The sequence below is a fragment of the Pholis gunnellus genome (genome assembly GCF_910591455.1).
Source record: "Pholis gunnellus genome assembly, chromosome: 16".
Lineage (NCBI taxonomy): Eukaryota > Metazoa > Chordata > Actinopteri > Perciformes > Pholidae > Pholis > Pholis gunnellus.
Window position 1 is genome coordinate 7,407,947 of NC_136543.1, and position 27,352 is coordinate 7,435,298.

The 27,352-nt window shown below is 45.7% G+C and overlaps 1 protein-coding gene across 1 annotated transcript; it reads left to right on the forward strand.

The window, feature by feature from the left end:
- Nucleotides 1-8,324: 8,324 nt before the first annotated feature.
- On the forward strand, nucleotides 8,325-25,717 carry LOC306708372 (adhesion G protein-coupled receptor B1-like; the record flags this gene model as incomplete). Its single annotated transcript, XM_079176204.1, has 31 exons — nucleotides 8,325-9,027; nucleotides 9,912-10,061; nucleotides 10,159-10,257; nucleotides 10,371-10,535; nucleotides 10,946-11,110; nucleotides 11,882-12,046; nucleotides 12,165-12,329; nucleotides 12,431-12,532; nucleotides 12,649-12,755; nucleotides 12,894-13,088; nucleotides 13,208-13,276; nucleotides 14,418-14,526; nucleotides 15,038-15,181; nucleotides 15,272-15,341; nucleotides 15,566-15,668; nucleotides 16,089-16,132; nucleotides 18,344-18,470; nucleotides 21,861-21,964; nucleotides 22,089-22,191; nucleotides 22,336-22,486; nucleotides 22,617-22,686; nucleotides 22,802-22,868; nucleotides 22,984-23,069; nucleotides 23,245-23,416; nucleotides 23,549-23,644; nucleotides 23,761-23,800; nucleotides 23,998-24,620; nucleotides 24,742-24,777; nucleotides 24,904-25,008; nucleotides 25,238-25,288; nucleotides 25,520-25,717. The coding sequence occupies 31 exons, from the start codon at nucleotides 8,325-8,327 to the stop codon at nucleotides 25,715-25,717; spliced, it is 4,584 nt and encodes a 1,527-aa protein (XP_079032330.1).
- Between the last annotated feature and the right edge of the window lie 1,635 nt (nucleotides 25,718-27,352).

The following is a 27,352-nucleotide window of genomic DNA, read 5'->3' on the forward strand; positions in this document are numbered from 1 at the left end:
CCAAGCTGCAAAATTCACGAGAGGGGTATTTACTGACGCATTTTATATCGTAGAACAAAACATTAAAATCTCTTATTAAGCTTGTGTTAACCGCAGACCTTTTCCCAGGCATCTAACCAAAATCCCATTCAAGTAACCCATTGACTTCAAGATAAGGGAAGCGGAAATTCAAAAATGTGAACTAGTTTCTAGGTTATAGAAGTCAGTCGGGCACCACTCAAATGCAAACACAATGACTAACAAATTGTTGTGTCATTCCTACGCCATTTGGTCAATAACGTTCCGTAGCTATTTGCCAGTTGGAGTGATGTTGGATGAAGCTGTGTACTGAATATGTACATAATGAGGAGGCTGTGGTTAATTTGATCAATGACATTAAATATTAATGACATTAATCAGAATACATTTGTTAGGAAATTGGTCAGCATGCAGTGTCTGGGAAATGACACAGGTGCGTTATGATGTCTAACAGTCTGCACTTAAGTGGGGATTTCAGGAACTACTTGTTAGCTACTGTACCTTATTTTACAATAACTACTCAAACTTTTACTGTTAAATTGTGCTTTTTATCCCAGGTATACGTTTCGCCGGTGACTCAGATGCCTTAGAGGAGGAGGTTGATGAGCTGCTGCAGTTCATCTTTATTGTACTGACAACTGGACTGAGACCTCTTAACAGAGTGGAGCTCTGCCTTGTTGGCGAGTAGTGATTTGCAGACACAGGGCAAGGAAATTGTTTTTCGGACAAGCACCAACTTGTCCCCGTTTTTTCCCCCTCTACCGTGTTTGCTCTATTTCTGCTCCTTACTGTTGAAAAGTGAGAAAGAAATGTATATCAAATGTGAATTAAAAAAATCCTCTTAATCACTCTTCCTGTGACTCACGCTCTGTCTCCCTCATGCAGATTACCGGTCCTATTAAAGCTGCAGCAGATGTGCAGTATGAAACACTTTAAAACAACCTGCTTCTTGTACATTTCATAACAGGGGTTCGACACACTGACACAGTGGAATCGGTTATCCAAGCACCTGTAGAATACACACTTTGCTACCCTAGATGTTCTACCACTAGGTCGACGGCAAATGGAAAAATGTGAGTGCAGGCTATAACCTGAACGTCAGTTACTTTAACTATAGGCGTCAAAATCGAGGCTTAAGCTTCTTCTCTTTGTGTTCCCTTAAAGTGCAGCATAGAGTGCTTCAAATGCTCTTGTGTCAAACTGCAGCCAGCAGATTGTGCAACGTATTTGGTAATAATCCGCCCAAAAATGTTCATTTACCATCTCACTATACTCGCCATGCAAGTGATCTAGATTCTGCATGTCAAAGTAAATTAGTACATCTTAGTATTTCAATATTCTGCTTCTTCTCCATACTTAACAGTGTATGTACATGTGAGGGAACAGCCAACTCTGTGTTTTTAAATGTTACTATAACTTTCTGATATTATACAGTATACATATTTGTTAATTGCTTTACGACAATTTATTTCCATATTCTATATATTGGTTTCTCTCTCTGATCAAGTAACTCTCCTCTCTTCTCTGCTGGCTTACACATGAGCAGAACACAGGCACAGCCTGCTGCAGCCTCATCCCTTCGGGAAGCATAAAGCATCTAAAAGCAGCACCATCTAGGGTCCAGATACCCTCATAGCAGCAAGGAACGTGGTCCATGAAGGCAAAGCAAGAATGAGAAATTGTATCACTTATTTTGGTATAACTCAAGCACAGCGCGTACTGAAGGTGTCACAGACCGAACAACACGGGCACATTGTCAAAAAATAAAATAAACTGAAATGATGGAGAAACAACTACTTCTCATAGTCACTGTTATGATTGTATGAGCCTGTTGCCGTTTTTACGATCCCAGAGAGTCTCTCCCACCTCATGTGAGGGAACTACATCCTATGTATGTGGGGATTTGCCTTTTTCTGGGTCCTTGAGCGCTTCATCCTGCCTCCAAAATACTTATGTAGTGCGAGGGCTGTCCTGGCTCCTGTGGAAAGGAGTGTGGAGGCGAGAGGGTCAGTGGTGATTCCTCGAAACTTTTTTTCTCTTACACTCACTTATATGGGCATTGTTTATGTAACTGTGCCTGCAGCGGCCCACGCCTCCCTCTAAAGGGAGCTCTGACAAACCAGAAGGCCTTCAATGTTCAAATAAGCAGGTGCAACAATTTGGGGCGTCGGTTTTATTGGAATGATATTAATGTTTATAAGCATGTTGTGTGTATTTGGCAATTACACCCACATTAGCTGCATGCATGCCATGCTCACACCAGTCAGCAGCTCTGGTTTTTAGCAGTCGACGGTAAACAAAGAGACTCATTTACTCTGAGGCTGTACACACGTGTGAAGTATTACCAGTTTCTTTTTCTCTCATGGTGCCAACGTCATAGCCCTGCAATCCAAATCACGAATGCAATTTTGCTGCAGCTGTTCTCATAACTCATAACAGTTCAACTCACTGAGGGGATTTGGGTTGGCTGTCTGCTCGCTGAAATATCCACGCTGTGAGGATGGCAATAAGGCGACAAGATGGAGTAGTAACTCTACAAGACACATTTACTGCACCAGTGTATGCGTGTAAAAGAGACAACTTTGAAATTACTTTTCATTGCTTAAAGTGACAGTGACAGTTTTAATGATTAGAACAAGTGATACCTCTTATTAATGTTTAGAAAATGATCATAACAATACGTTGTGTGCGACGTGCTACAAATCAACATTAATTCAAAGATAATACCATGGGGGCTTGATTAATTGTTTGGACTTTAATCACAATTTGTCTTAAAAAGCATACATTCATGTTATGTCTGACCAACGGTCCATATGGATATCCAATTAACAATGATATAAAGCAGAGGAAAGCAAAAATCGTTATCTAACGAATTATCAAAATAGTTGATGACGAACTGTTTCAGCAGTCAAAGAACGCACAATTCTACATTTTATTCATTTCTGAAGGTAATTCATAAAGTTTTTTTTAAAGAGTTTATGTGGACACCAACTTGGCTGAACTTCTGAAAATATAACAAGTCTTAAGTGCACTTAATGCAACTGTCCCCAAACGACTTTTACAGCTTTTGTCATACCAGGTAGGCTACGTTTCCCCAAGAACAGATGTAAAGGCTTTTTTTTTTTAAATAAATGTTCATGAGTTCAATCAGGAAACAATTGTGTCTCTGTAATAGCAACCTTACACTGTGTGGAGTGTCCAAATTTGGTAAATGTGCTGAAAATAGAGCATCATTTCCAGTCCTGCAGGTCACCGTAACTACGAAGCTATTAGGTGAAGAAATCCCCGGTACAAATACATGCTCTGAATCTAAGAGTACACATCTGTAAATGCACCAGGCAAACCAATTAATGGAGGAGGAAATTACTCTTTTCATGCTGATGTTGCTACTGTAATTTCCCCCAACAAGTAGGATCTAAAAATTCCCATGACACCACAGCACACCATGACTAACTCCCACCAGGCTCAGTTTTCTTGAGGAGACAGTGGGACAGTAATGAGGAGGAAGGACAATCACTGATGATCACTCATAATCAGTTCCTCTGTCTTTCTGACTCATGTTGTTTCAACAGTTATGTATTAATTCTAGATTTTTTTTCTCCAACAGGCAGACGCCCACATTAGGTTATCCCTTTCACACTTTGAGAGAACTACCCAGATCCGCCCACATCCCCGGAGAGAGAGTATGGGGTGAGAGAGGAACAGGGATGGATGGAATGGAGAATCACCATAATTCCTGTGTGCACGTGTTTGTTTGTGCACGTGAGTGTGTGTGTGTGTGTGTGTGTGTGTGTGTGTATGGGGTTTTCTTTTTTCTTTTTTTGAGAAAGCGAGAGAAGACAGACAGACATACAGGCAGACAAGCGGAGGGAGGGAGTGTGTTTCCTCGCCTGCATTACTGAACCGTCGGCGCCTCGCCTCTTTTAATTGGACGACGAGATACGGTCATGATGACAGTCGCCGGAACAAGACATGCTCTCTGCACAGCAGAGTTTAGAAAACACCCCAACATGACTATTCAATAACTCTGATTGCCTTTTAATTGACCCGAAAGAGAGAATCCCTTCATTCCCACAATTAACTGGCGAGTGAGCCAGAATCCAACAGTGTCTCAAAATGTATGTGTGTATTCAATTAAATGCACTTGGGAAATAAAACGGTTGCTTATTAATTAACAAATGAGCTATACTATTCATATTTCACTTTTAATATATCATCAAGTTGCCAGGGCTGAGCAAAGCTTACATGTGCAATGTTTGCAAAATGTAAATCTCACATGTCACTTGAACAATGAAGCACCTTGTTTCATCCCCTTCGCACTGACTGCTCCCCGATTCCGCTGATCCTCTTTCCGGTACCTTTGGCTCTACGTTGATATCTGCGTAGTTTGCTGCTCATAATCGTTTGTCTCTGTCTCCATGCACATATCCCTCCCCTCTCTTCACATTCAAAGCTCCTCCCTCCCTCCTCCGTGTGCGCTGACATAGTCACTCTCACACTTACACACGCGCGCGCTCGCGCGCACACAAACACGTCTCCCCCGCACACTCCCCACCCCTCCCGTCTTGATGCTGTCTCATTCACTTCAGTACGCAATCCACGCACTGACTCCGACTTGGAGCAGGGGGGGCGGGGTTGGATATATATACCTCGGAGAGGAGGCCACAAGCTACACTGAGACAGGACCCACTTGCAGTGCAAAGACCTCAAGCAAGAAGACTCCGAAGCCGGGAGTAGAATTACCAACATTTATTCTGGAGCCTAGATAGAAAAGACAAGCGAAACCACGGCGTTTGGTTTCACGGACTGTCTGCTGGAGCTCCGATACAACCAATTTGTCACTCCGCTATACACCAGTTTCTCTGGACATAGCCGCTAAACAAAGTTGGTAGTAAACTCTTTGGAGTTTGGTTAGAGTCACTATTATTTCTTCGCTTGAGAGAGTGGACTGCACTGAAACTTGGGATCGACCCGTCTGGGGTCGGACTTGGACCTGCCGCATCTTTTCTGCGGCATTGAACACTGCGAAAGTTTTTGCCAGATCTGAAGACTTCGAGTCGAGTCAGACTTTTGAGTACACGCTCAGCAGCTGCTACCGGAGCCCAGCTCCAACTCACCTGGGCGACCGGGATAGAGAGCCACTGACGAGACGTCCAAGAAACGTGTTTTAAGGTAAGGAAAGACGACCAGCCTTTCTTTTGTGTCTTTGCTTTTACCTGTAAATGTCTGTTTCCTGTGAATACGGGCTTGAATGTTTAAGTGTTGATGGACGGAACATCGAAACTTGCACAGTGAGGATGACTGTATGCATGTTGTCCTGCAGCTTCGGGGTTTGTTTCAGCAGATTCTGTCGCTGTCCGTGGTGCTGAAACTCTCCCGAACGGCTTCGAGCAGCGTGCATCTATTGCATTGCTTTCTGCACACATTTGAGCTGTCTGATCGCCATAGCGTGTTTCTTTTTCAGATTTTTTAGCAATTTTTTTTTTTTGATCGATAGCTTCAGCACCGTATCGTACCACTACTGTAGTGCTCTAGTACGTAGTGATGCCGATCTGTGACGATCTCATAGCTCTGCAGCAGAAAGTTAGAATGCAGCAACAGGTTGCTGTCTAGAACTTTCTGATTTTCTCGTATCACTTTGATTACTTGACATATTGGGCCGTCGTTGTGGAAGATGCTACAACGTTATGACCTGTAAGATGTGAATCCATAAAGTTTCATGTCAGGCATCTGCTGTCCAATGAGGATGCTTTTGCAATGATGTCTTGGAACAACCTCAAACATTTCTCCTTGTAGGTGTTTAAATGAAACACTGCTTTAATCAAGGTTTTCACAAACTTGCACTGCAATCTGGATTTTAATTCCTCTGCTTGTTTCCCTTGTCTTTAAGGAGGGAAATAATCCTGCATACACCATAGAGAGAAACCCATGATTCATTTAAATGCCTCTGTACTGAAATCTGAATCTAAGCAAACACACACATTCTTTGAACATGGTCTCAAGAGGCACGGAGTCTCTGTCAGCAATCTGCAGTGATTTGTTTAGTTCAGCTGCTTGTTGTTTTTGCTGTCACATGGATTTGCAACAAAGCTACCAGGTGGTCCTGTTTCCTGCACACATGTGCAAGTAGAAGAGAGAGCGTGAGCAATTTGCAGATGAAGGATGACCTGTAATGGCTGTAAACTTGGCTTTTCTGAAGTTTGCTTCAGTAAAAAACAGAGCATTCTTGCAAAGAAAAGAACAAAGTCATTCGGATAGATTATCTTAGACAATTTACCAGTCTGGCTGGAAAATCATACGACTCATATCAGCCTTTCAGGTGTATGCATCAGACGAATAGTTATCAGTTTGTCTTAATCTACTTTGACTTCAGGTTGTCGTATCTTTTCACAACTTTCTCATTCGGTCATGCACATTACTTAACAACCTGCACACAGTTATCTGCAGCCAGAAAAGAAATGTCCCATCTCATCGAATGCCTGCACATCTCTAATGTGCAACTTGTTTCTTTTAGTTATACACCTAATATGAATTGTGTATCTGTGCTGAGACAGGCTACTGCAAAACTGTGCACAGCAGCTTAAATGGAGAGCATGCTGCTGATGAGAATTGTGCAGTTCTTTACTGTTTTTCACACCGAATCTGCAAAAAAAATAAACCCTGTCTCCATACAACAAATGGCCCACGTTTTGGGCTGCCTGCTTTGCAGAATTGTTGTTGACGACAGCAAATGGATAAGCAAGAGAAAGGGACAGAAAGGTCAGGAGGGAGGGAGGGAGGGAAAAAGCGAGAGGAAAGAAGAGCAACACAGAGTTCTCCTACGACAGCTGGACCTCTTTTTTTTCACAGTGTGCCTCATCAGATGCCCATTCATGGAGCTTCCGGTTGTTGGGAGGCGGGTGAGCACCTACACAAAGCAGAGGTCTTTGCTGTGTTGCTCACGGAGAGGCGAGGCAGAGAGGGAGGGAGGGATGTGAGGAATATAATTATGAGTTATGTGCCTGAAAAGTGCAGGTGCTTCTCACAGTGAATGTCGCTGTAGGTGACAATTGTTCTGCTGTGTGCAATGCCCCCCCCCCCCTCTCTGTGATCAAGCCTCACATACAGAACACGCAGGCATTTATTGCTGAGCATTAATAAACGTCTTCCTTCATGCAGACATCACTGTCTGTGTCGCTGACAGAAATCAGTGACAAAGGAAAGAATAAAACAGAAAACATGAGAAGGAAGAATCCTGATTGCCTGTGAAAGATGTTGCTGAGCAACAGTGTTTCCTCCTCTCTTCTGTGCTCCAAGGAGCATCCAACATCATTTCAGCCAGTCCAGTCAGGTACAAAGATCCTGATATTGACTCTGCTCTCTCTCTCTCTGCAGACAGGGTTAGTCATTCAGAGTTTCTCTGAGATTTAGGGAAGTCCACATAAAGCAAGTTTGCAGGTTGAATTTCGTGCATGAATATGTATCATTTGAGTAGGTTTTAGTGATGCATCTTCGTTACCCTGCATGCATTTGAGTTAATATGCAAGAGTGACCGTCATTTGTCACTCTAGATGCATATTTCATTTAACTCTGCACTCTAGAAGGCAATGCAGGGAATATTTCCAAAGCAATTTGAGGTGCCACTGCAGTGTATGCACTCACACTGCGCCATGGATACTTAGTAACTATTTCTCTAGTTTACTGCTCAATAGGAGGAGTGCATTGCACAAATAGTGGAACTAATATGGCGTCTGTGGTTGCCAGTGGCAATGCTTCTGTGGACGTCAGACTGACGCACACGATTCGCAGTTCGGTGTGTGGGAGGAGAGAGCAAGAGCTTGGAAATACCAGCCTGCTGTGAAGGACTGTAATTGCAGTGCTAAAGCAATTATGTCCCGAAGAACTGGGCATTTTAGATCACTGAATCTGCCCCGAAACGCTATGATACTGATCAGCGGCAAATCCCTAATGCATGAATATCAGTTCAACAATAGGTGCAATTAAAATGTATCTCATGAATATTGTGGGCAAAAAATGCATTTCATTTGCAGGGCTCTTATCCTGCATGTGTATAGTTTTGTTTGGATTATTGAGATGTTGGAGCACTCTGACAGATTTGTTTCCTCTTTTTCATCCCCTGTTTCCATGCAGCTCCCTCATTGATACAGACTGTCTGGTTCCCTAAAGCCTACAAATACAACAGTCCTTCAGAGGGGTTTCATAGATACATCAAAAGAACAAGTGCAGTAATTTGCATCAAAAAAGACCTCGTCAAACCAGCAATCAAAGAAAGAAGAACGACAGCGTTCTCCATATAAGCCGACCCAATGGCGTGGTCAGCTCTTACCGGCCCCTGTGTGGCCCTCGTACTACTCTTCTTCGGTTTGACCTCCTGCACTCCCTCCGGCCCAGCCTCTGCCACCTGCGCCACCCTGGAACAGAGTCGCTTCTTTGGCGTATTCTCGTCGACGACCACCCTGCACTCCACGCCATGCTCCTGGACCCTGCAGAACCCTGATCCTCGCCGCTACAACGTCTACATGAAAATCACCAAGCCAACCGACTCCTGCGTGCCCCGCCAGATCAAGACCTTCCAGTTCGACTCCTTCATCGAGACCTCCCGCACCTATCTGGGCATGGAGAGCTTCGACGAGGTCGTGAGGCTGTGCGACGCATCCACCACTGTCACTTACCTGGAGTCCAGCAAGCAGTTCCTGCAGATCCGCAAAGTGGCCTCGAGAAACGGCGTGGAGATGCTGGAGGGGCAGAATGATGTCAGTGAGTTCAAGGCTGAGTTTCTGGTCGTGGGGAAGAGGAACCCAAGCATGCCTGCCTGCCAGATGCTGTGCCAGTGGCTGGAGAAGTGCCTGTCCAGTAGCACCCACGATTATCCCTGTGGCATCATGAACACACCCTGCCAGTGCTGGGAAGCCCCAAAGAGGAAGCCAGGGAGCTGCTACAGAGGCGGTGTCTACGTTGAGAAATGCATTACTGTTCCCCGTGACATCGAACGCGATGCTGAAATCATCAGTAAGTTTCTAACATGTTTGGTTATTTACCTCTAGAGTGAACTTAAGTAACATGTGAAAGACAGTGAAAGAAAAACTAAATCCTCCAAAAATCCCACCTTTAAAGAAACAAACAGAAAGTCTTTTCCCCCTCCATTTGCTGTGTTATTGTAATGACATCCATTAGGCTGGATAAGGGGGATCATGTTCTCCAGGACACCACAGCTCTGCAGGCGGTCTCCAGCCCGGGGTTTCTCTCCGTGTTTGAGTGTTAGGAGATGCTGAGGATAATGATCCATGTCTGTAGAGCAAAGACACAGGCGGAGGATGTGCACTCCGCCGCCACAAAGTAATGAGAAGTCAATCAAAGGTGCTAGAGTAATTGTGCGTCTTCAGGCCTCATTGGCAAGACTGCCTGGACCGCACACATCACCGGCTCTCCATTTTGTACAAGGCGTGCATGTTTCATTTAACGCTTGGCAAGGAATCTGGGTTTTGGGGAGGGATAGAGGTTTGTGTGTTGGGTCGGGGGGGAGTGGGAAAGAGCACAAAGACCTCACAGTCAGCTGGCAGCGGAGCTCTAAGTGCAGCACTTGTGGTCGTCATAGCAATGCACCTGTCAGCCTTACACACCACTCTGCACCGGTTCAGACCAAGTGGTTAAAGGCAAACAATCACCATTTCAAATGAGTCATCTGTCGAGTGCTCGTTGTGCGCACAAAGAATCATCCTTGCCCTTTCTCCGCACATAAGAAAAATTAAACTCACTTCCTGTCCTTATATTTGAAGTTATAGAGGGAGGATATTTGCTGAGTCACTCTTTTGTACACATAAAACTGTGTTTTTGCAACAATATCAGTTTCCAACCATGCTCAATATCTCTCCTCTGCTTCTCCCTTCCCGCAGAGGGCTGGGCTGGTTGGGGCCGCTGGTCAGTATGCAGCCAGGAATGTGATGGCGGAGTTCAGCTGCGCAGCCGAGCCTGCCAGCCCGAGGACAGCGTGTGCGAGGGAACCGTAGAAGAGGGACGGGCCTGCAACCCTCAGCCCTGCATTGGTAAGCCCACCTGCCATTTAGTCATTAGCTTGGGAGCACACAGCTGCAGGTTGCTCCGATTCAGTGCAATAATCGTGCAATTTTCCAATTCTCTCAGGCAAAGAGCGCAACAGGAGCCAGGGTCTGCGAGCCATCGTCGGTTTGAAGAGAGAGAATGCTGATGATTCTAGCCATGGAGTTGTTGCAACGCAAACAGGTGAGAGGAAGGTCTTGTTAATGGATGTTTTACACAGTATCTGCAATGCAACTGTTGAGGGCCTGGTTTGCTGACCCTGTAATTCATGTTTTGGTTGTTTTCTTTTTCAACAGTAGATTCTAAGACAGATGAGTGGTCCCCCTGGAGCGCATGTTCAATCACCTGTGGAGAGGGCTGGCAGAGCCGCACCCGCGTCTGCGCCACTTCCTCCTTCACCACCCAGTGCACGGGACCACTGCGTGAGAACCGGCCCTGCAACAACACAGCCGTCTGCCCCGGTGAGTGCCTGGTTCCTCCTCTCAGATTTGAGCATGACGGGGGGAGAAAAGGAGAAAAACAATTTCGACAGTCTTTGAAGTACACAATGGAGGGAAAAGCCATTATCCCTTAATGATTTCCCTCAGCACCAGTCAAAGGGGGAAAGTAGATGAAGAGAAGCACTCAGAGAGGCATTTTTGAACTTTCACTAACTGAGATTTGGATTGTGGGAAAAAAGTCTGCGATCCAAAAGCAAGTAAATCTCCTGTATAGTTGGTGCATTTTGTGCCATTGTGTGAAGGACTGCTCTGCCTAGTGGAGAGTTTAAACAATGTACGTACCTGTTGTGTGCAGCCTCTAAATAAAAAAAAAGCAGTTGCCCTTCTTAACTTACATCTTCATATTATCCCTCTGTGTTACCGATGTGTAGTGGATGGTGCTTGGGATGAGTGGACCCCCTGGAGCCTGTGCTCCTCCACATGCGGTCGTGGTTATCGTGATCGTACCCGCACATGCAAGCAGCCCCAGAATGGAGGAGAGCCTTGCCGCGGCCCTACAAAACAAACCAAGTTCTGCAACATCGCCGTCTGCCCTGGTGAGTCATGAAATTCCAGTTTCTTCTTGTACTACCACGTTGAAAACTCCATGACAACTGACTGTCACTTCAGCTAACTGATTCTTAATGAGCGACAATTAAGCCGCTCATTGGCATCCCCGTCATCACAAACAGCAACTGCAGTGGCAGGTTGACATTACATCTGACGCATTGACAGAATAAAAGCCTCTTTGGGTATTAGTCAGCGGCTTTGTAATAACTGCAGGTGACTCATGGTGTGCTCATGGTCACCCAACATATTAGACGTTTTCTCATTCTGCCACCTACTCATGTGCGGAAAGGACTTGACTCATTTTTGAAGTCACAGCTGCAGTTTTTTCTGACTTTTTCAACACCAAGTTTAGTAGTTCCACAAAGGGATTTCTCTTTCTATCCAACAGTAGCTTTCCTTGTTACAATTACCATCAACAGATGTCTCTCTGCGCTACAGCTGAATTACTGTTAGTGTCTGAAAGGGAGGATCTGCAAAGTCAAATTAAATCTGGAATATGAAAAGTGTTTGCATGTGATCAATCATTATTCGTTCACATTTGTTTCTTTTTGTTTCATTTGTTGCACATACAGCCTTGCTTGAAGGGCCTTTAACCAAGCTCTAACTCTCTGTTTCACATAACCTCGGCTTATGTGGGTCTTTTGAATCGTTAACAGCATTAGTGAGTGTGCCGTGATGCCTTTGGCCCGAAGGTCCGTCTTGTCGTCGGGCTCGCTGTAACGCTCTTGTGTATTTGTGTATCCTCTGCTTCCCTCCAGTGGACGGATCATGGAATGAGTGGTCTACATGGAGCTCATGCACCACCTCTTGCTCTAACGGCACCATGCAGAGAATACGGGAGTGCAACGGGCCGTCCTACGGGGGCTCCGAGTGCCACGGCAGCTGGAAAGAGTCAGCCACATGCTTCCTGAAAGACTGCCCTGGTAAGAAAAAAAAAAAAAGAAACAAAATTCACTTGTTCAAGAGTCACTCTCCAAATAAAAGATAAATGAATTGGACATATCACAGTGCAGAGTTCATGGTGTGCAATGTTCTCTTTAGTTGATGGACGCTGGCATGCGTGGAGCTCTTGGGGCAGCTGCAGCAAGACTTGCGGTGGCGGCAGCCAGCAGAGACAGAGAGTCTGTGAGGGGCCCTTCTTTGGTGGAGAGCCTTGCCCCGGTGAAAAGGGAGAGCAGAAGCGTTGCAATGAGAAGAGATGCCCCGGTTAGTGACTCCATTACTATGCATAAAGGTGGCCGCACCACAATACTATTCAATATAGAAAGAGAGTACTTATCCTCCTCCTTATCCCTGTTATTTTACAGAGCCCCATGAGATCTGCCCTGAGCAGAACACCGGAGATGTTGTGTGGAAGAAAACCCCCGCCGGAGACATGGCCGCCTTTGCCTGCCCTTCTGATGCTTCAGGTACAGAGACAGCAAGGATAGGCCTACACTTTGTCTGTTTTTCATTTCTATATGTGAGACTGTTTGTCATCCCCCATTATGCCAACTACAAGTTTGTACTTTCTCTCAATCAACAGGTCTGATTTTGCGCCGGTGCAGCCTGGACGCTGTAGGTCTTGCCTCCTGGGAGAGCCCAACTTACATCAAGTGTGTCTCCAAGAACTACGAGAACATTCAGATGCTGGTATGCCCCGCATATGGAGCCTAATTAAAATGCTAAATGCCTCATCTGTTGTGTCCTCATACGGCTAATTTCCCAGTAGTGAAGTCAAACCAGCAAATGTCAAAGATTCAAATTAACCTCTCGACCTTTCTTCTGCAGTCAAGGGACTACAACTCCAAAGCGCAGATGGGGCAGAGCGTGGACGGGCTCGCCGAGGTGATTTCACGGCTGAGATTCTCCTCCGATGAGGGGGCCAAGTACAGCGGAGACCTCTTGGCTGTCATGGAGATCCTGAAGAACACCACTGAACAGTACAAGGGAACCACACTGAGATTGAGTAACGCTGACGTCGAGGTAAGCTGAAACGTGTACATATCAGTGAATAATATAATGCTTCTCTGACCAAAAATAGTTTCTAATTAAGCTGGATTTGGTACCTTCTTACACCTCTGCCTCCATTTAATGATCTACAGAACTACGTCCAGACAATCAGCAACTTACTGAAGGAGGAGCATCGTGACAAATGGGAAGAGGCACAGCTGGTACGTAATAAGAGTGTGTGAGATCCAGAGTGAATATGAGCAGGGGAGTCTTTTATGCTAGCGTTCCTGCGATGGGATGACTGTGTTCAGGACAAATTCAGGGAGAGAGTTGTCAAGGTGTGCATGCAATGTTCGTGTGAAACATGTGACAGGATCAATACTGGTACGCTTGCAATGATCAACACTCCACCAAGAGCTAAAATGATCTCAGAATAGACAAGTACACCATTAAAAGCATTAAATTACATGTCTGAAGCGCAATTTCTTATCTAGTTCCAGCTCTTTATTTAGATTTGTTCAGTAGTTATAGTTACAGCAGACTAAACATGACTTTGACTTGTTCGACCACCTGTTGATGTACTTTCTTCAAATCAAATTAGTGTTAAATTCACTTAGGTTAGGACTTAAATTCAGTGCTAACAGTTAATAGAGTTCCGAGTAAGATGAGCAAGTGAAGAAAAGTTAAACAAACAAAAAACTCCCACTGCAGCATTGTAAACACATATTTGTGCACAAATTGAAAACTGGATTGCGAGTTTCAAAGGCCTCTGCGACAAGAGAACACTTCAAGGTGAAAGGGGGGGGGGGGGGGAGAGAGAGGGATAAAGAGTGCGATTGAATCAGGGAGAATCACTACGCCCACTTTGCAATCTGTGAGTCTCCGTGTCATCCCACATACCGATTGCTGTTGTAAGGGGACACGGACAGCACATCGCATACAAACACACGCCTCGCGCCCACATCGCTGCAGTTCTGCGTCAGAGACATGCACGTCAGACAGCCCTCCCTTCCACCGAGCGAGAGGGAGAGGACAAAAAGAAACTGAGTATGATTCAACAGTCTGCCCATTTATGGCCTCAAGGAAGTTCTGAGGTTGCATAGCAGCAAGCGGTGTGTTTTTATTTTTTCTTATTTTTTCACTCCACTGCTGAGTGCACTGAACGTACAAGCTGGACTGACATGAGAAAAGGAAATCTAGATATGGGCATGTTGTCAATAAACGGTAGCCTTGCCTAAGGGCTCAGTTACGTTAATTGTGTTAACTGCATATCATGGATGAGCCCCTGTTGCTTTTTACCCATTTTCCCTCTTTCTGACTTTTCCTCCTTTCCCTTTCTTTTCTTTTTTTTCTTTGATCCAGATGGGTGCCAACATCAAGCAGTTCCTCAGCCTTGTTGAGGACTCTGTGAACATGATCGGTATGCAAATGAGCGGCTTTCAGGACATTTACGAAGTCACCGAGAATTTAGGTGAGCCCTCACTTCCCCTGCCAGCTGCTCTCTGCTCATGTCTAGTCAGGATGATTTGTCCCCTCACCAGCCGGAGAATGCATCAATCTCAATCTCGCTTGAGAATCTGAGTCCATATAGGCAGCAGCAGAATGCATCAGTTATCACTCTTGACAGTCCATCAGCGACACCATATTACTTGTGCCATCTCCAAAATGTTATGCAAGTATCTTTTGCATTGCACACATGGCTATTACACAAACGTATCAATCTGTCAAATACTGCAAATAACTGTAAACTTCACACTCTGAGCCACTCTCTGTGGCTTGTGTGACTGTTTGATCTCAGTGAAGGTGACATTCTCACAGGATGTAATTGAGAATGACTACACACACATGACGCATCAAACCAAAATGTCCTTGGCATTAGTCGACTCTTCAACTAACACAGTGTACAAAAAAGCTGTGACCTCTAAATGCTGCTCACTAACAAAGCCCCCCCCCCCCCGCCTCTCTATCTCTGTCCATCTCAGTGCTGAGCATCCACAAGCGCCCGACAACCACAAGCTCCAACTTCACCTTCCCCGTGAAGGGCTGGAGGGGCATGCTGGACTGGGTCAGGACCTCTGAGGAGAAGATCTCAGTGTCCCGTGATGCTCTGTCCATTGAACAGGCTGGTAAGATTAGACAGACGTCATTTTTTTTCTGCGTCAACCAATGTGCAGTCTTGTGAATTTGAGTCTAAGCTGACTTTTTGGTCTTTCCAGATGGCAACGAGGCTTTTGTGACCGGCATCGTCCTCTACAGAAACCTCGCCTCTATTCTGTCCTTCCAGAGGTAATTCGATTACTCTGCTTTTACATGCAACTGGCCCTCCATGAAATATATGATATCGTCACCAGATGGCGCCCCACTCACTGCACATTTACTCCTGTGTTCTCGCTTACACTTTTTTAGTGTAAGGCCCTGCAGATAGCTCATGTCAAACCATGACCATATTCCTTCAACCATGATGACTCACATGGACGACGCTGACTGTGTAATGTTCTCTTTCTCCGCAGCAACACCACCCTCCTCAACTCCAAGGTGGTGACAGTGATCGTCAACCCCACCCAGGCTCTGCTGTCCACCCCCGTTGAGATCGAGTTCCCCCACCTCCACAATGTAAGTCCCTAATGGTTACCCAATCTAATGGAGCCCTACGAAAAATATCAACCCCCCTCTGGGTGTTTGCTCACCGCGGTACACGGAGCCTGACATTCTGTTGACATTTGCAGTGACACTGTGACTTTTACTTATACTTGTGTCGGTTGAAACCCGGCAAAGATCACAGCTGAACCAAACAGGCCAGTTGACGATGATGAGAAATCGTGCGCAGTAATTAGTCCTTGCAAGCCAAGAACAAGCTGTTTTTAGTTTTGTGCGTGCATTACAGTTAGGGTGACGAGAATTGTGGGCAGGTGGCTGGCAGCAAGTTGTTGCATCTAGCACGTGTCTAGTACGCCAACCCCAACCTACACATTTCCCTTTTCTGCAGAGACTCCTCACACTGACTTCTCCATCTGCCTCTCTGTTTTTTTTTAGGGCACCATGAATGAGACATGCCTCTCATGGGACGAGAGTGAAACGTAAGTGTTGACCACAGTTGTTTTTCTCCTTGAACGTGCGTCCAACCATCTATATTTTGTCCCGGGTGGCCTTGTAAGCCACACTTGTTTGTTGTTGTTTGTCTCCTCACTTGTAGCCGACATCAGTCATGCATCTGTCACTGCATATGAACATGTAACCCCCAGCCAAGAACTACACTCACCTCAGAGAGAGCAGTGGTGTTTCATCCTTTTTTTCATGTCAATCGTTGCCGACAAGGAGGACAAAGCAATGCCACAACATGTTGACCCATCTCTCCAAGCCAGAAGCACTAGGCCTCCCTCGGCTGTCTGACATACTTACTGCATGATACACAGTTGCAAGTGAATGACAACCTCAGTGATCCTCAGTGGTTCTCATTGAGTGGCACTTCACTTCGATGTAGCAGTCTCCCGCATCGCATTAAATGAACCACACCCTGCGGAGGGAAAAACACATAGGCATCACTTCGAACCTCGTCACATACATCAGTGAGTAAACCCATCGCAGCGTGCGTATAGGTCACACTGCAGAGTGTCAATCTAAAGACAACGACAGCCCCTCCCTAAGCCATGTTCATATCTCACCGCCGGGGTTAATGGCTTTGGCACGTGGGAGTTTTTAAAGATGCTTAGATGCATTTGAACAATTTATGACAGGAGCTGCTGGCCTGGATCAATCAGCCCCAGGTCCACTCTGCCCTCCTGAAGAATACACAGGTGGACCATTAGCATTTAGATAGTGTTGTACACTTGTGGAGGACAGATAACAAATGTAAATGCACACACACACACACACCTTTTTACATAACCAGAGTCCAAACATAAGCAAAAGCAAAAATGAATTGAGGGAGAATATATTATACCACTGCATGGAGGGCAACGTGCCTCTAGTCAAATTAGATTCATTTTTGACAGCGGATGTGATTAATGGGAGGATAGAGACAGTGGAGAGGAGGAAGCTCTGGCTGATGGCAGAGTTTGGGGTCAACGCTTCTTTGCAGAGCCGCATATGTCTGATAACAGGAAGTGCTCCATTATCTCCTCCGCCAATGAACTTTAACCAGATGGATCCAGATAAAATGCTCCGCAGCTTTTTGTGACAAAAGATATGGAGCCATTTACAGGGCCACACTTGCTTCTTTTGGCTTTCTTTGCATCACGCAACATTTAACCCATCTGCCTGATACGACAGCGCGAACATAACACACATTAAACTGTGCAGCCAAGCCTGCTTAGACGCCATTCCAGTTAACCGCCACGATGCCTTTGCCCCGAGGCTGAGCGCCCCATGACACTCTGCACCAGGCTGGACCTACTGGCTATGATGCCCCTCTGTATTCACCAGTCAGTCAGAGCCTGAGGGTGCCGCTCATGGCCTCGACCTCCTCTGTGCTCATTGGCATCTGCTGCCAACGCTGTTCACACACAAAAGCAGATCTCAGTCAGAACAAGTTCTGAACAAAATGTGTTGGATTCAGTGATTTGTAGAAGCTGATGTGTCATCAGACTATAAGTGCATCTCATTTAAAAGATGGCCTCAATTGAAGCACTTATTGATCATTGAATCATTTTGTCTGATCGGGCTTGGCACAGTATTATTGAGGATAATCGTGACAGCTGTATTGTGTGAAAAGTCATTTCTATTTTGTTATAGACTGCATAAATACAATCATGAATCAGTTGGAGTGTAGATTGTGGAAGACCTATGGAAAGGAGATTCTCTTCACATTCCCCACCATCTTTTTTCAAAAGAGGGAACATGTTGTCCTTTGTCCCCCCCAGTGCACAGGCCAAGTGTTGCCAATCATCTCATGTCTGCTGAGGAAAGATTGCCTGTGTCAATAAATTATCCAGATTATGCTAATAATGAGATTTATGAAGGCCTATCATCATTAACCATGGTGCAGGTGGCTATTAATCACATAAATGTGAAAAGCCACCATCAAGGCTTTCCTGCATGAGATGCAGTTAATTGGAAATAATGTTTATTTTTCTCTCACTGGATCACAAATATTGAAGTATTACATTTGTATATAACAATGTGTGTTTGCCTGCACTGGGCTAATTAATATTCAACTCTCATTGGGCCATGCTCTAAATATGTGTTTTCCACCATACAGCCTATATATGAGAACAATGTGACATTCACATGAGAGATTTGTCAGATCTCTCCTCTCCTAACCCATCCTTTCCCACTCCTTCCCTGTGCAGTTCTTCTCTGCTTGGGTCTTGGTCTGCTCGGAGCTGCAGAGCGGTCCCCGTTCATTCATTCAGAACCAAATGCGTGTGTGACAGGCTCTCCACCTTCGCCATTTTAGCGCGCGTCAACTTCGACTCGGTAAGTCTTCTGTCTTTTAACAATGTGATCGTGTTTTTCTTGTCAATTGTTCGTCTTAAATGTTTCGTGCGGTGTTGCGTGGGAATGCGGTGCATTGAAGAACGGACGGGACTTGTTGTTTTCGAGCGGTTTGCTGTAGCGCTGCCTGCCAGCAGCTCTTTGTCTCCGTGCAGGTTCTGCCGATCGGAGAATTACAGCCGGAATGTTTATATTGAGGGGAAACAACCGAGCAACATGTTGATATGGAGGAATTGCATTTCGTTATTTTCAAACGAAGACGTAATGAACTGCAAATTGGCGTGTCGATTGTGCACGAGCGCGTTAATTGGTGCTTATTTGCTTGCAATCAGCTGCATAATCGACTAAATACATCTGATCGCACCTATGGGAAATAGCGAATGCAGTTGCTTGCATGAAAAATATCTAACATTGAACCCCAATTGTTTAATTCAATCACTCAAAATGACTTTTTAGATTATTGTGCAATCAGGGTTTCTATTTAATTTCTCATTATGCATGCTTTTTGACTAATGTATATCAAATTAAGTAAACGGTGTTAGTGCAGGGGAATGTTGTGTGCTCCGAATGCTTTTATTTGCCGAAATTTGTCATTACGCATCGATGTGTTTCATGCGCAAAGACAATGTGTAATGTTCCCCGTAGACTGTGTTGGCTCGAGAGCTGCTCGTTCTCCAGTTGCCGTGGCAACGGCTTCTGCAGCGCAAACTCGGCCTGTGTGATTCTTGATAACTGAGATTCTGAAGACACACACACACACACACACACACACACACACACACACACACACACACCACACACACACACACACACACACACACACACACACACACACACACACACACACACACACACACCTCATCTGTGAACAGCCCCCCAGCAAAGAGGAAATGATCTGTCCATCTCCGCTGTGCATCTGACTGCTGCACACACACAAAACAATCAACAGATGTCTGTTAGTTTGAGGAAATGTACATTTTAAATGTGCATTTTGTTAATTGTCTCCTTTATTTATTAGTGTGCTGAAACAACTCATGAATATGGACTGCAGTGTTTCTGCTGCTAAGCCCACTCTACTGCTTTTCTTTCTCCCCCAACCTGTTGTCTAAATGTAAGATTTGATTTGTCTTGCTGTTGCCAGTCTGGACAGCGCCTCCCATATTTGTTATATGCTGCACATACCCCCTCCTTTCAACCTCCCGCAACAGTAAAAAAGCAGCTGCGCCAATCATTCCAGTCTGCCAGTATATCTCTGAATTCTCGATTACATCCACCCCCCCCCAACCGCCCTATACCCCCCTTCCTTATTCTTCCTCTTCGGCCACAGCAGAGAGGCTGAAAATGTCAGAGAGGCGGACCAATGAGAGACAGACGTCTGGTAATGCATAGATGGTTCCTTCCACCTCTCTAGCCATCCTTTGATGTGTGTCGGGGACATTTTCAATAACGTCTTTCTACAAGCCCTGTGAAGAACACCAGCGAGAGACAGAGAGAGAGAGAAAGGAGGTGTGAAAAACAGTCAGATACTGCAGTGTGTTAGCGCTCATTCGATATGGTCTGATTTCAGGAGTCCTGTAGCCTCATGTGTGTTGGAAACATGATGGTCCAGTGGGAGCAGCCCACACAGTTACAACAGATGCCCTTGACCACTGGGTTAATCAATTACAATAACAAAAAACAGCAGACAATCTGTGTTACGGGTCTCTCTGCACATTTGTTTAAAATGAGAACATGTGATTCGGTCAAGGACAGGCAGGAGACAGGCTTCATATTTAGGTCAAACTGGCTGTCTGAATTTCACTCTGAGGCCCATGGTGCAAGCATCAACCCAGATATAGAGATTGGGAAGAGAGGGAACAGAACATACTGTATCGCCCTTGTTATTTTGTTTCTCTCCCCAGACTCAGTAAAGGCTGAAGCAAAAAGACAGCTCACTGCTATCTGCCATCTGTTTTGGGGCGCTTCTGATGTAGTTGGATAGATTTTGAAACAAATTTGCCACACTAAATTAGTCTTTGGCTGCCGTGGGCCGGACTTCACCAGCTGTGCTTGGGTATCAGAAAAGCCTATGTGGAGCACATATGGAGGTGGAGAGAAACAGTCATTTGAGGCTCAGAATTGCACCATTTAAATTCTCTATTAACAATGGCAAACGTATGTGAAGCCAGGCTTCACATACGCTTGCAATATGAGGATTTATGGCCGTCATGAATCAAATGAAGGCCAATGCAGTGTCTGTTCCTTCCCCCTCTATCTGTGCTGATTTGATACCTGCAGATTTATTAGATCTGAGGACATTTTCTCACTCACCTTTGGAGCCACTTAGCCCTTTACCCCTCTTTCCACCCTCAATGCATTATCAAAAATGCAATCAGACATTTGTCAATTATCTGAAGCCTGAACCATTTTCATTCAGCTCGCACGTTTCGCGGCGATGACAACATGATCAGAGGTGTTAGATTAACTCAAAACCGTATTAAAGCCGCGAGAGTAGGTGTGAGACGGATGAGGATTATGGGCGCGGTGAAACCACACAATTAGCTGCTGGGGGATTGTAGGTGTGATAGCCAGGCAGCGACGGCTTTGTGAAGTCTCGAGGAGCTGAGATTTGTGTGTGCAGCAGTGACCCGTCGGCCCTCCAGATGATTGAGCAGCAGGGAAGACGGGGCAAAAGACAATCCCTCCTCGGTTTCCTCCCCCAGAGACTCGGTGCAACGGCTGTTTGAAACATGGGACGGTCCCCGCCGCTGGCAGTGGCAGGCGCTAAGCTGCTGTCAGAGATCAGAAGGGCAGGTGGGCAGGTGGTGGCAGATTAATGCCCAGGTGGTAATGGTCCACCTGTTCACTCCTGCGGAGACGGGCAAGGAGCGACTGGTCGGCACAGAAAATGCTGAAACGCAGCTAAGGGCGAGAGAAAAAGAGGCGCTCAGGATGTCCGTCTATGATTAGACCCCCCCCCCCCCGCCCTGAACTGCCCCTGGGAATTTAACAACCCCCCCCCTCTTTGCTTAGTGGAGAGAGATATATGTGCAGTATCCTCCTCTCCTCATTTGCTGACTCAAAAGCTCGCTGGAGATATGCACTGACCCTGACCATTTGTTTGGTTTGCCGCTCCATCTTTCTGACACGTTCACCTTGGGGTCACCTTGCCTCAGCCGTGGCCTGATTGTGCCATTCAACGGTTTGCCTACAGGGAGCTGTCTGCTCTTCCAGATAGCGCACACCCAGAGGCTTCGCTAGTGCACGCATGTGTTTCTGTGTGTGTGTGTGTGTGTGTGTGTGTATCTCAGTGTTGGTTTCCCCTCTGAATGAATGTGTGTGTGTTTGTAATCACCTCTAACCGGCATATTTGGTCTTGTCTCCTCTCTGTAGATCATGGACAAGTCACTGCTCCCGTCCGTAACTCTCATCGTTGGCTGTGGGGTCTCCTCTCTCACCCTGCTGCTCCTCATCATCATCTACGTCTCTGTGTGGAAGTAAGTAACCCTACCAGCAAAGTCCGCCATGTTGGCCTCTAATGTTATACGCTGCACACTCTGGTTTCTCTCTCCTCTACCCACTCATCCCTAAACCTTTTCCTCTCCCTTTTCAAAACCCCAGGTACATCCGCTCCGAGCGCTCCGTTATCCTCATCAACTTCTGCCTCTCCATTATATGCTCCAATGCCCTCATTCTCATCGGACAAACTCAAGCTCGCAACAAGGTAAGGCACTCTTCCAGCCTATCCTAACCTCTCTTTTAAACCTCTCTGAAACTCACTGCTTTGGGGATTTTGGAAGCAGCAGCGCCAATGACACAGATTTCTCATCTTTCCTCTCTATCCCTCGTCCCCTCTGGGCTCCTACAGGTGGTGTGTACTCTCGTTGCTGCTCTCCTGCACTTCTTTTTCCTCTCCTCTTTCTGCTGGGTGCTGACAGAAGCTTGGCAGTCCTACATGGCTGTCACTGGTCGCCTGCGCAACCGCATCATCCGCAAGCGCTTCTTATGCTTAGGCTGGGGTAAGAGCACCTTTCTTTCTGTTTGTCTCTCTTTTTTTTCCACCTCCTGTTGCATCATTTTTTTTGCAAGCTTTTGATCTTCTCGGGTTCTAACTGTCCCCCTCCTCTTTGCGTATTTTCTATCTTACAGGCCTTCCTGCACTGGTGGTGGCTGTGTCTGTGGGTTTCACCAAAGCCAAGGGATACGGCACTGTCAACTAGTGAGTCCAGTCTCAACCTTTTTCCCTTTTCGGGCTGTCTCTCTTCTCTGCATTTATTCTGAAAAGCTCTTCCCTTAGCACAAGCATTAACATTCTTCCTCCTTCTCTTTTGTAGCTGCTGGCTGTCTCTTGAGGGCGGACTCCTCTACTCCTTTGTTGGCCCTGCTGCAGCTGTTGTTTTGGTACGTTTTCTGACTTTCGCGTCCCGATCCATCACAATACCTAGTCTGCTTGTATAAATGCATTACCTATTATTACATTGTCTCATCCATTTTTTTTTTCCTTTTGCAATCACAGGTGAATATGGTCATTGGTATTCTGGTCTTCAACAAGCTGGTATCCAAGGACGGCATCACCGATGTGAAGCTGAAGGAGAGAGCAGGGTAGGTCCTATTGATCTTCTCTGTACACCAGAGTATTGCGCTTATCGCCCTCATCAGTGCCATTACAGGTATATTGATGATGTGCTTTGATATCAAGCCTCACAATCAAACAACAGGAGGGAATAGAGAGAAACAGAAGTCCCTTGATTCTAATCTGTTGTTTTTCTTCTTGCAGAGCATCACTGTGGAGCTCCTGCGTGGTTCTGCCCCTCTTGGCCCTCACCTGGATGTCTGCCGTACTGGCCATCACCGACCGCCGCTCTGCCCTCTTCCAGATCCTCTTTGCCGTCTTCGACTCTCTGGAGGGTTTCATCATTGTCATGGTTCACTGCATCCTCCGTAGAGAGGTAAGGAAAAACATTCAGACGAGATGAAGTAAATAAAAAGGAATGTTGTTTCTAGTGGTTTGTTTTGCTTGATGATGTCACATGAGCTGGGATCTGAGTGCAATTTCCTGAAGTTTTCCCTCCGTCCATTAGGTTCAAGAAGCTGTAAAGTGCAGAGTGGTCGACCGCAAGGACGACGGCAATGGAGACTCTGGCAGTTCCGTTCACAATGGCCACAATCAGCTTATGGTAAATTTCTTGGCTTATTGCCTTTTTAATGTCTTGAGTACCTCTTGCATTTTATCCCAAAATGAATATGTAAATACATTTCATGCACTGATAGACTTTTTTTATTCTTTTATCAGCAGTCTGACAACGAAAAGGATGGAGATTCAAGCAGACAAGGTGAGGACCCTTTTACATTTTACAGCGTTTTCCTCATGCTCTTAACCATTTTCCCATTTGCATTTCAATTTCTGTGAGCCTTGCACTTAAAACATCTGATCATGCATAAAAAGAGAACATATTTATTTGACCAATCTTTCAGGCGTGACGTGGTTCTTTATTGTTTTTTAACTCTCTCGTACCATTTCTCTTAAAAGGAATGAAGAGTTCCTCTGAGGAGAAAATGCCTCCACCTCAGCTGCCTCTTCCCATGGGCTCCAACTTCCACACTTTGCCATCCAACCCGAGTAAGAGCCACATGCATGCAGTTCCCGAATATTCCAGCCACACCCTCACCCTGAAGAGAGAGAAGAGCCGGCTGGTGGGAGGAGTCGACCCATCCTGCGGGAAACCCGTGTACGTGTGCGAGGGGGAGCTTTTCAAGCAGCTGGACGCCGATCTCGCTCGGGCTCAGGCCGAGGGAAGCCTCTCCGATGGCAGCAGTTACGTCCTCATGCCCAACACCACCTCCACCCTGAGGTCCAAGCCCAAGGATGACCCCATGAAATACAACATCAGCGTGGAGCAGCTGCCACAGGCCAGGCTAATGCACCTCAGCGGGCCCTTTGCCGAGCCCCAGGCTGCCTTCGGGATCAAGTCCATCCCCCTTGACCAGGTCAGCGTGTCGTACTCGGAGAGAGACTCGCCCATCCAGAACATTCACAACATGTCCAGTGAGTCTCACATCACCCACAGCAGCCTGGAGAACACCTTTGAGTCCATGAACTCCATGATGTCCAAGAGTGAGACCATCTCCACGCTGTCCATGAGCTCCTTGGAGGTAAGAGGAGATGGAATAGTGTGACCTCTTGCAGAAGACTTGTTGTATGCATTTGTGCGCAATGTTTCTAACATCTATCTGAAACTAAACCAACTTTCTGTGTCGTTTGTTGTCTTTGCAGAGACAGAAATCCCGTTATGCTGAGTTGGACTTTGAGGTAAATATTGTTTAGAATCTGGCTTTTAAAAACATTATGAATGGAATGTGATGTGTATTGAATGTTTCATAGCAAGCATTTATATTTTGAGAGTAAAACGTTTTTTTTTTTCATTGTCTTCTCCAGAAAATAATGCACACAAAGAAACGCCACCAGAACATGTTCCAGGACCTAAACAGGAAGCTACATCATGCTGAGAAAGACAGAGAGTCACCTGCTTCTGACAGCAAGGTAACATATCATTATATGATGCTGATCATCCATTTGCATAGGCATTCATTTTCAGGAGATGCAGAAGAAAACACGGGAAACACAACAGAGGCAATGCTAACGTTAAACAACATTTGTTGTTGTAATAATGACCTTATAAAACAACCAGTGATTTGTGTATTAAACTGTGGTTGTCATTACTTTGAGGTCATTTGATTAAGGATGTATTCTCTTCCTTTCCTTCTTACAGTCTGTGAGATGGAGTGTGTCTTCAGGAGGAAGTGACAAAACGAACCACAGTGTGAGTGTTTATATACAAACTCACAATCTCAAATTTTACTGCCAGACACATAATCAGATATTACACTTTGCCTCAAGGAGGAATAATTTCCCCAAATCACACAAATTGCTTTCATTATTAGAAAATCACCTCTGATGTAATGAAGCCCATTTCATTTTGATTAAATCAGGAATTTTCTATGGGCTGATGGCTGACACCATGTTAAAGTGCCTCCTCTTTCTACCTCAACAGGACAAACAGCAGGGTCCTCTGGAGAGGCCATGGGAGGGAGTCAGGGGAATACAGCAGTCGCCCCCTGCATGGGTGCGTAAAGACCTGGAGCCCCTTGCTGCCTCGCCTCTGGAGCTGCACTCTGTGGAGTGGGAGAAGGCCAGCACCACCATCCCTATGGTGGGGCAGGACATCATCGACCTGCAGACAGAGGTCTGAGGGGGAGGAAGGGGGCCAGAGAAGCCACCTGATTTCACCTCGTTCACCTTTTTGGTTTAGGAATGTGATCCTGTATGGATAGAGTAGAGGACACTGAGGATGGGAGAAAGTAGGTCCCAGAATCAATGTCTTCAAACCCTCAACCAAAGCAGGAAGGAAAGGAGAGAAGGAGTGCTGGAGGAGTGGGTGTGGTGGGATGTTTAATGTAGCGTCTCTGTGCGGACTTAGAGCATCTTGTGTCAGAGTGCTCTGAATGTCAGAGGGTTAGCGGAGCGATCAGTGGTTTCCATTGACCGGGACTGGCTATGGTTCCATTACCGCTTCACTGGGAGTTTCCTGATCTCTTCAGCCTGGGTTCAGAAGATGTGGTCAACATGTCTGTGCTCCTTTTTTTCCTTCAACTGAACTTTGGAGAAAAATTAGTTGACGTGAAGCGGCGTGTCCTCCCCACTTCTCCGGAGGAACAACCGCAAACTCTTGGCTACTCCTCTTCCAGCCAACTTACCTTCCAAAATAGGACAAGGCAAAAGAGCATAAGGGACCAGTTTGATGCTTGGAGTCCAACACACTGCACTTTGGTTGAAGGGCACACATAGTTTGTTCTGCTTCACACCTGGAACTTCTTCAAACAGACTAAAATGAACCTCTTCCATGAGACTCTCTGTACTGAGAAAATGACTCTTCTTCTGGAGAGCAGGCGTAATCATACTGATGGAGCGTCTCACTGCAGTTTTCACCATGGTTATTATTATTCCAATGATCATTCCAACATCAGTGTTATGATTAGCATTGTTATTGTCATTATTGACTTTATAGTCTATATTTAGATTCTTCTTCCCCTTCATGACTGTCAGGCACAATTTATATTGTTTTTGTGCTGTGACCCACAGCATTAGGCTCCAAAAAAAAAAAAAAAAAAGATTCAATGCATCTTTAACGTGTTGTGAGCCCATGTGGACTGCATCGGGACAAACATACTGAGCGGTGATGGAGTTGGTTCGTTACCCAAAATGTCCTGGTGTCTCCAGCATTCTACTTCAATACCAAAACACCAGCACCAGGATGAACACAGACTCTCACACAGGAAGAGCAGTGCACTCTGGCGAAACGCTGGGTCGAAATGTGAGGAGATGTGGTCCGGTTGGAAACCCAGCCCCTCTCAGCTGGCATAAGATGCAGGCTCTTCCATGTCATACATGTGGATTCAAGGGGTCAGCGAGACCTTTCATCAGTGCCCTTTTGTTTCTCAGCCTTGCAGGACTCCTGGACCGAGCAGAGGTTCCTGGCGCTGATATGACTTCCACTGCAGCGCCAGGTCCTCGAGACTTCAACACATTTGTGTTTTCCGCCATCAGTGTGAAATAGTGCAATATGATGGGTGCTTGATGCTCAAGCAAGACTGATTTAATGATTTAGGCCGAATTTTTTCTTACCAATGTTTCCACACTTTTATACCATCTTCCTCATATTTACAGAGCATATAGATGCATTCTGAGAATATTGTATAACAAATCTGTATTAGTAATTCAAGGAATTTATTCACTAGAGATTTGTTAGCGCAAGGCTCCATATTTGGAGCTCTCTGTGACAAGTAGATAATTGTACTTGTATAGAATGAATGATAGCCTATGAATA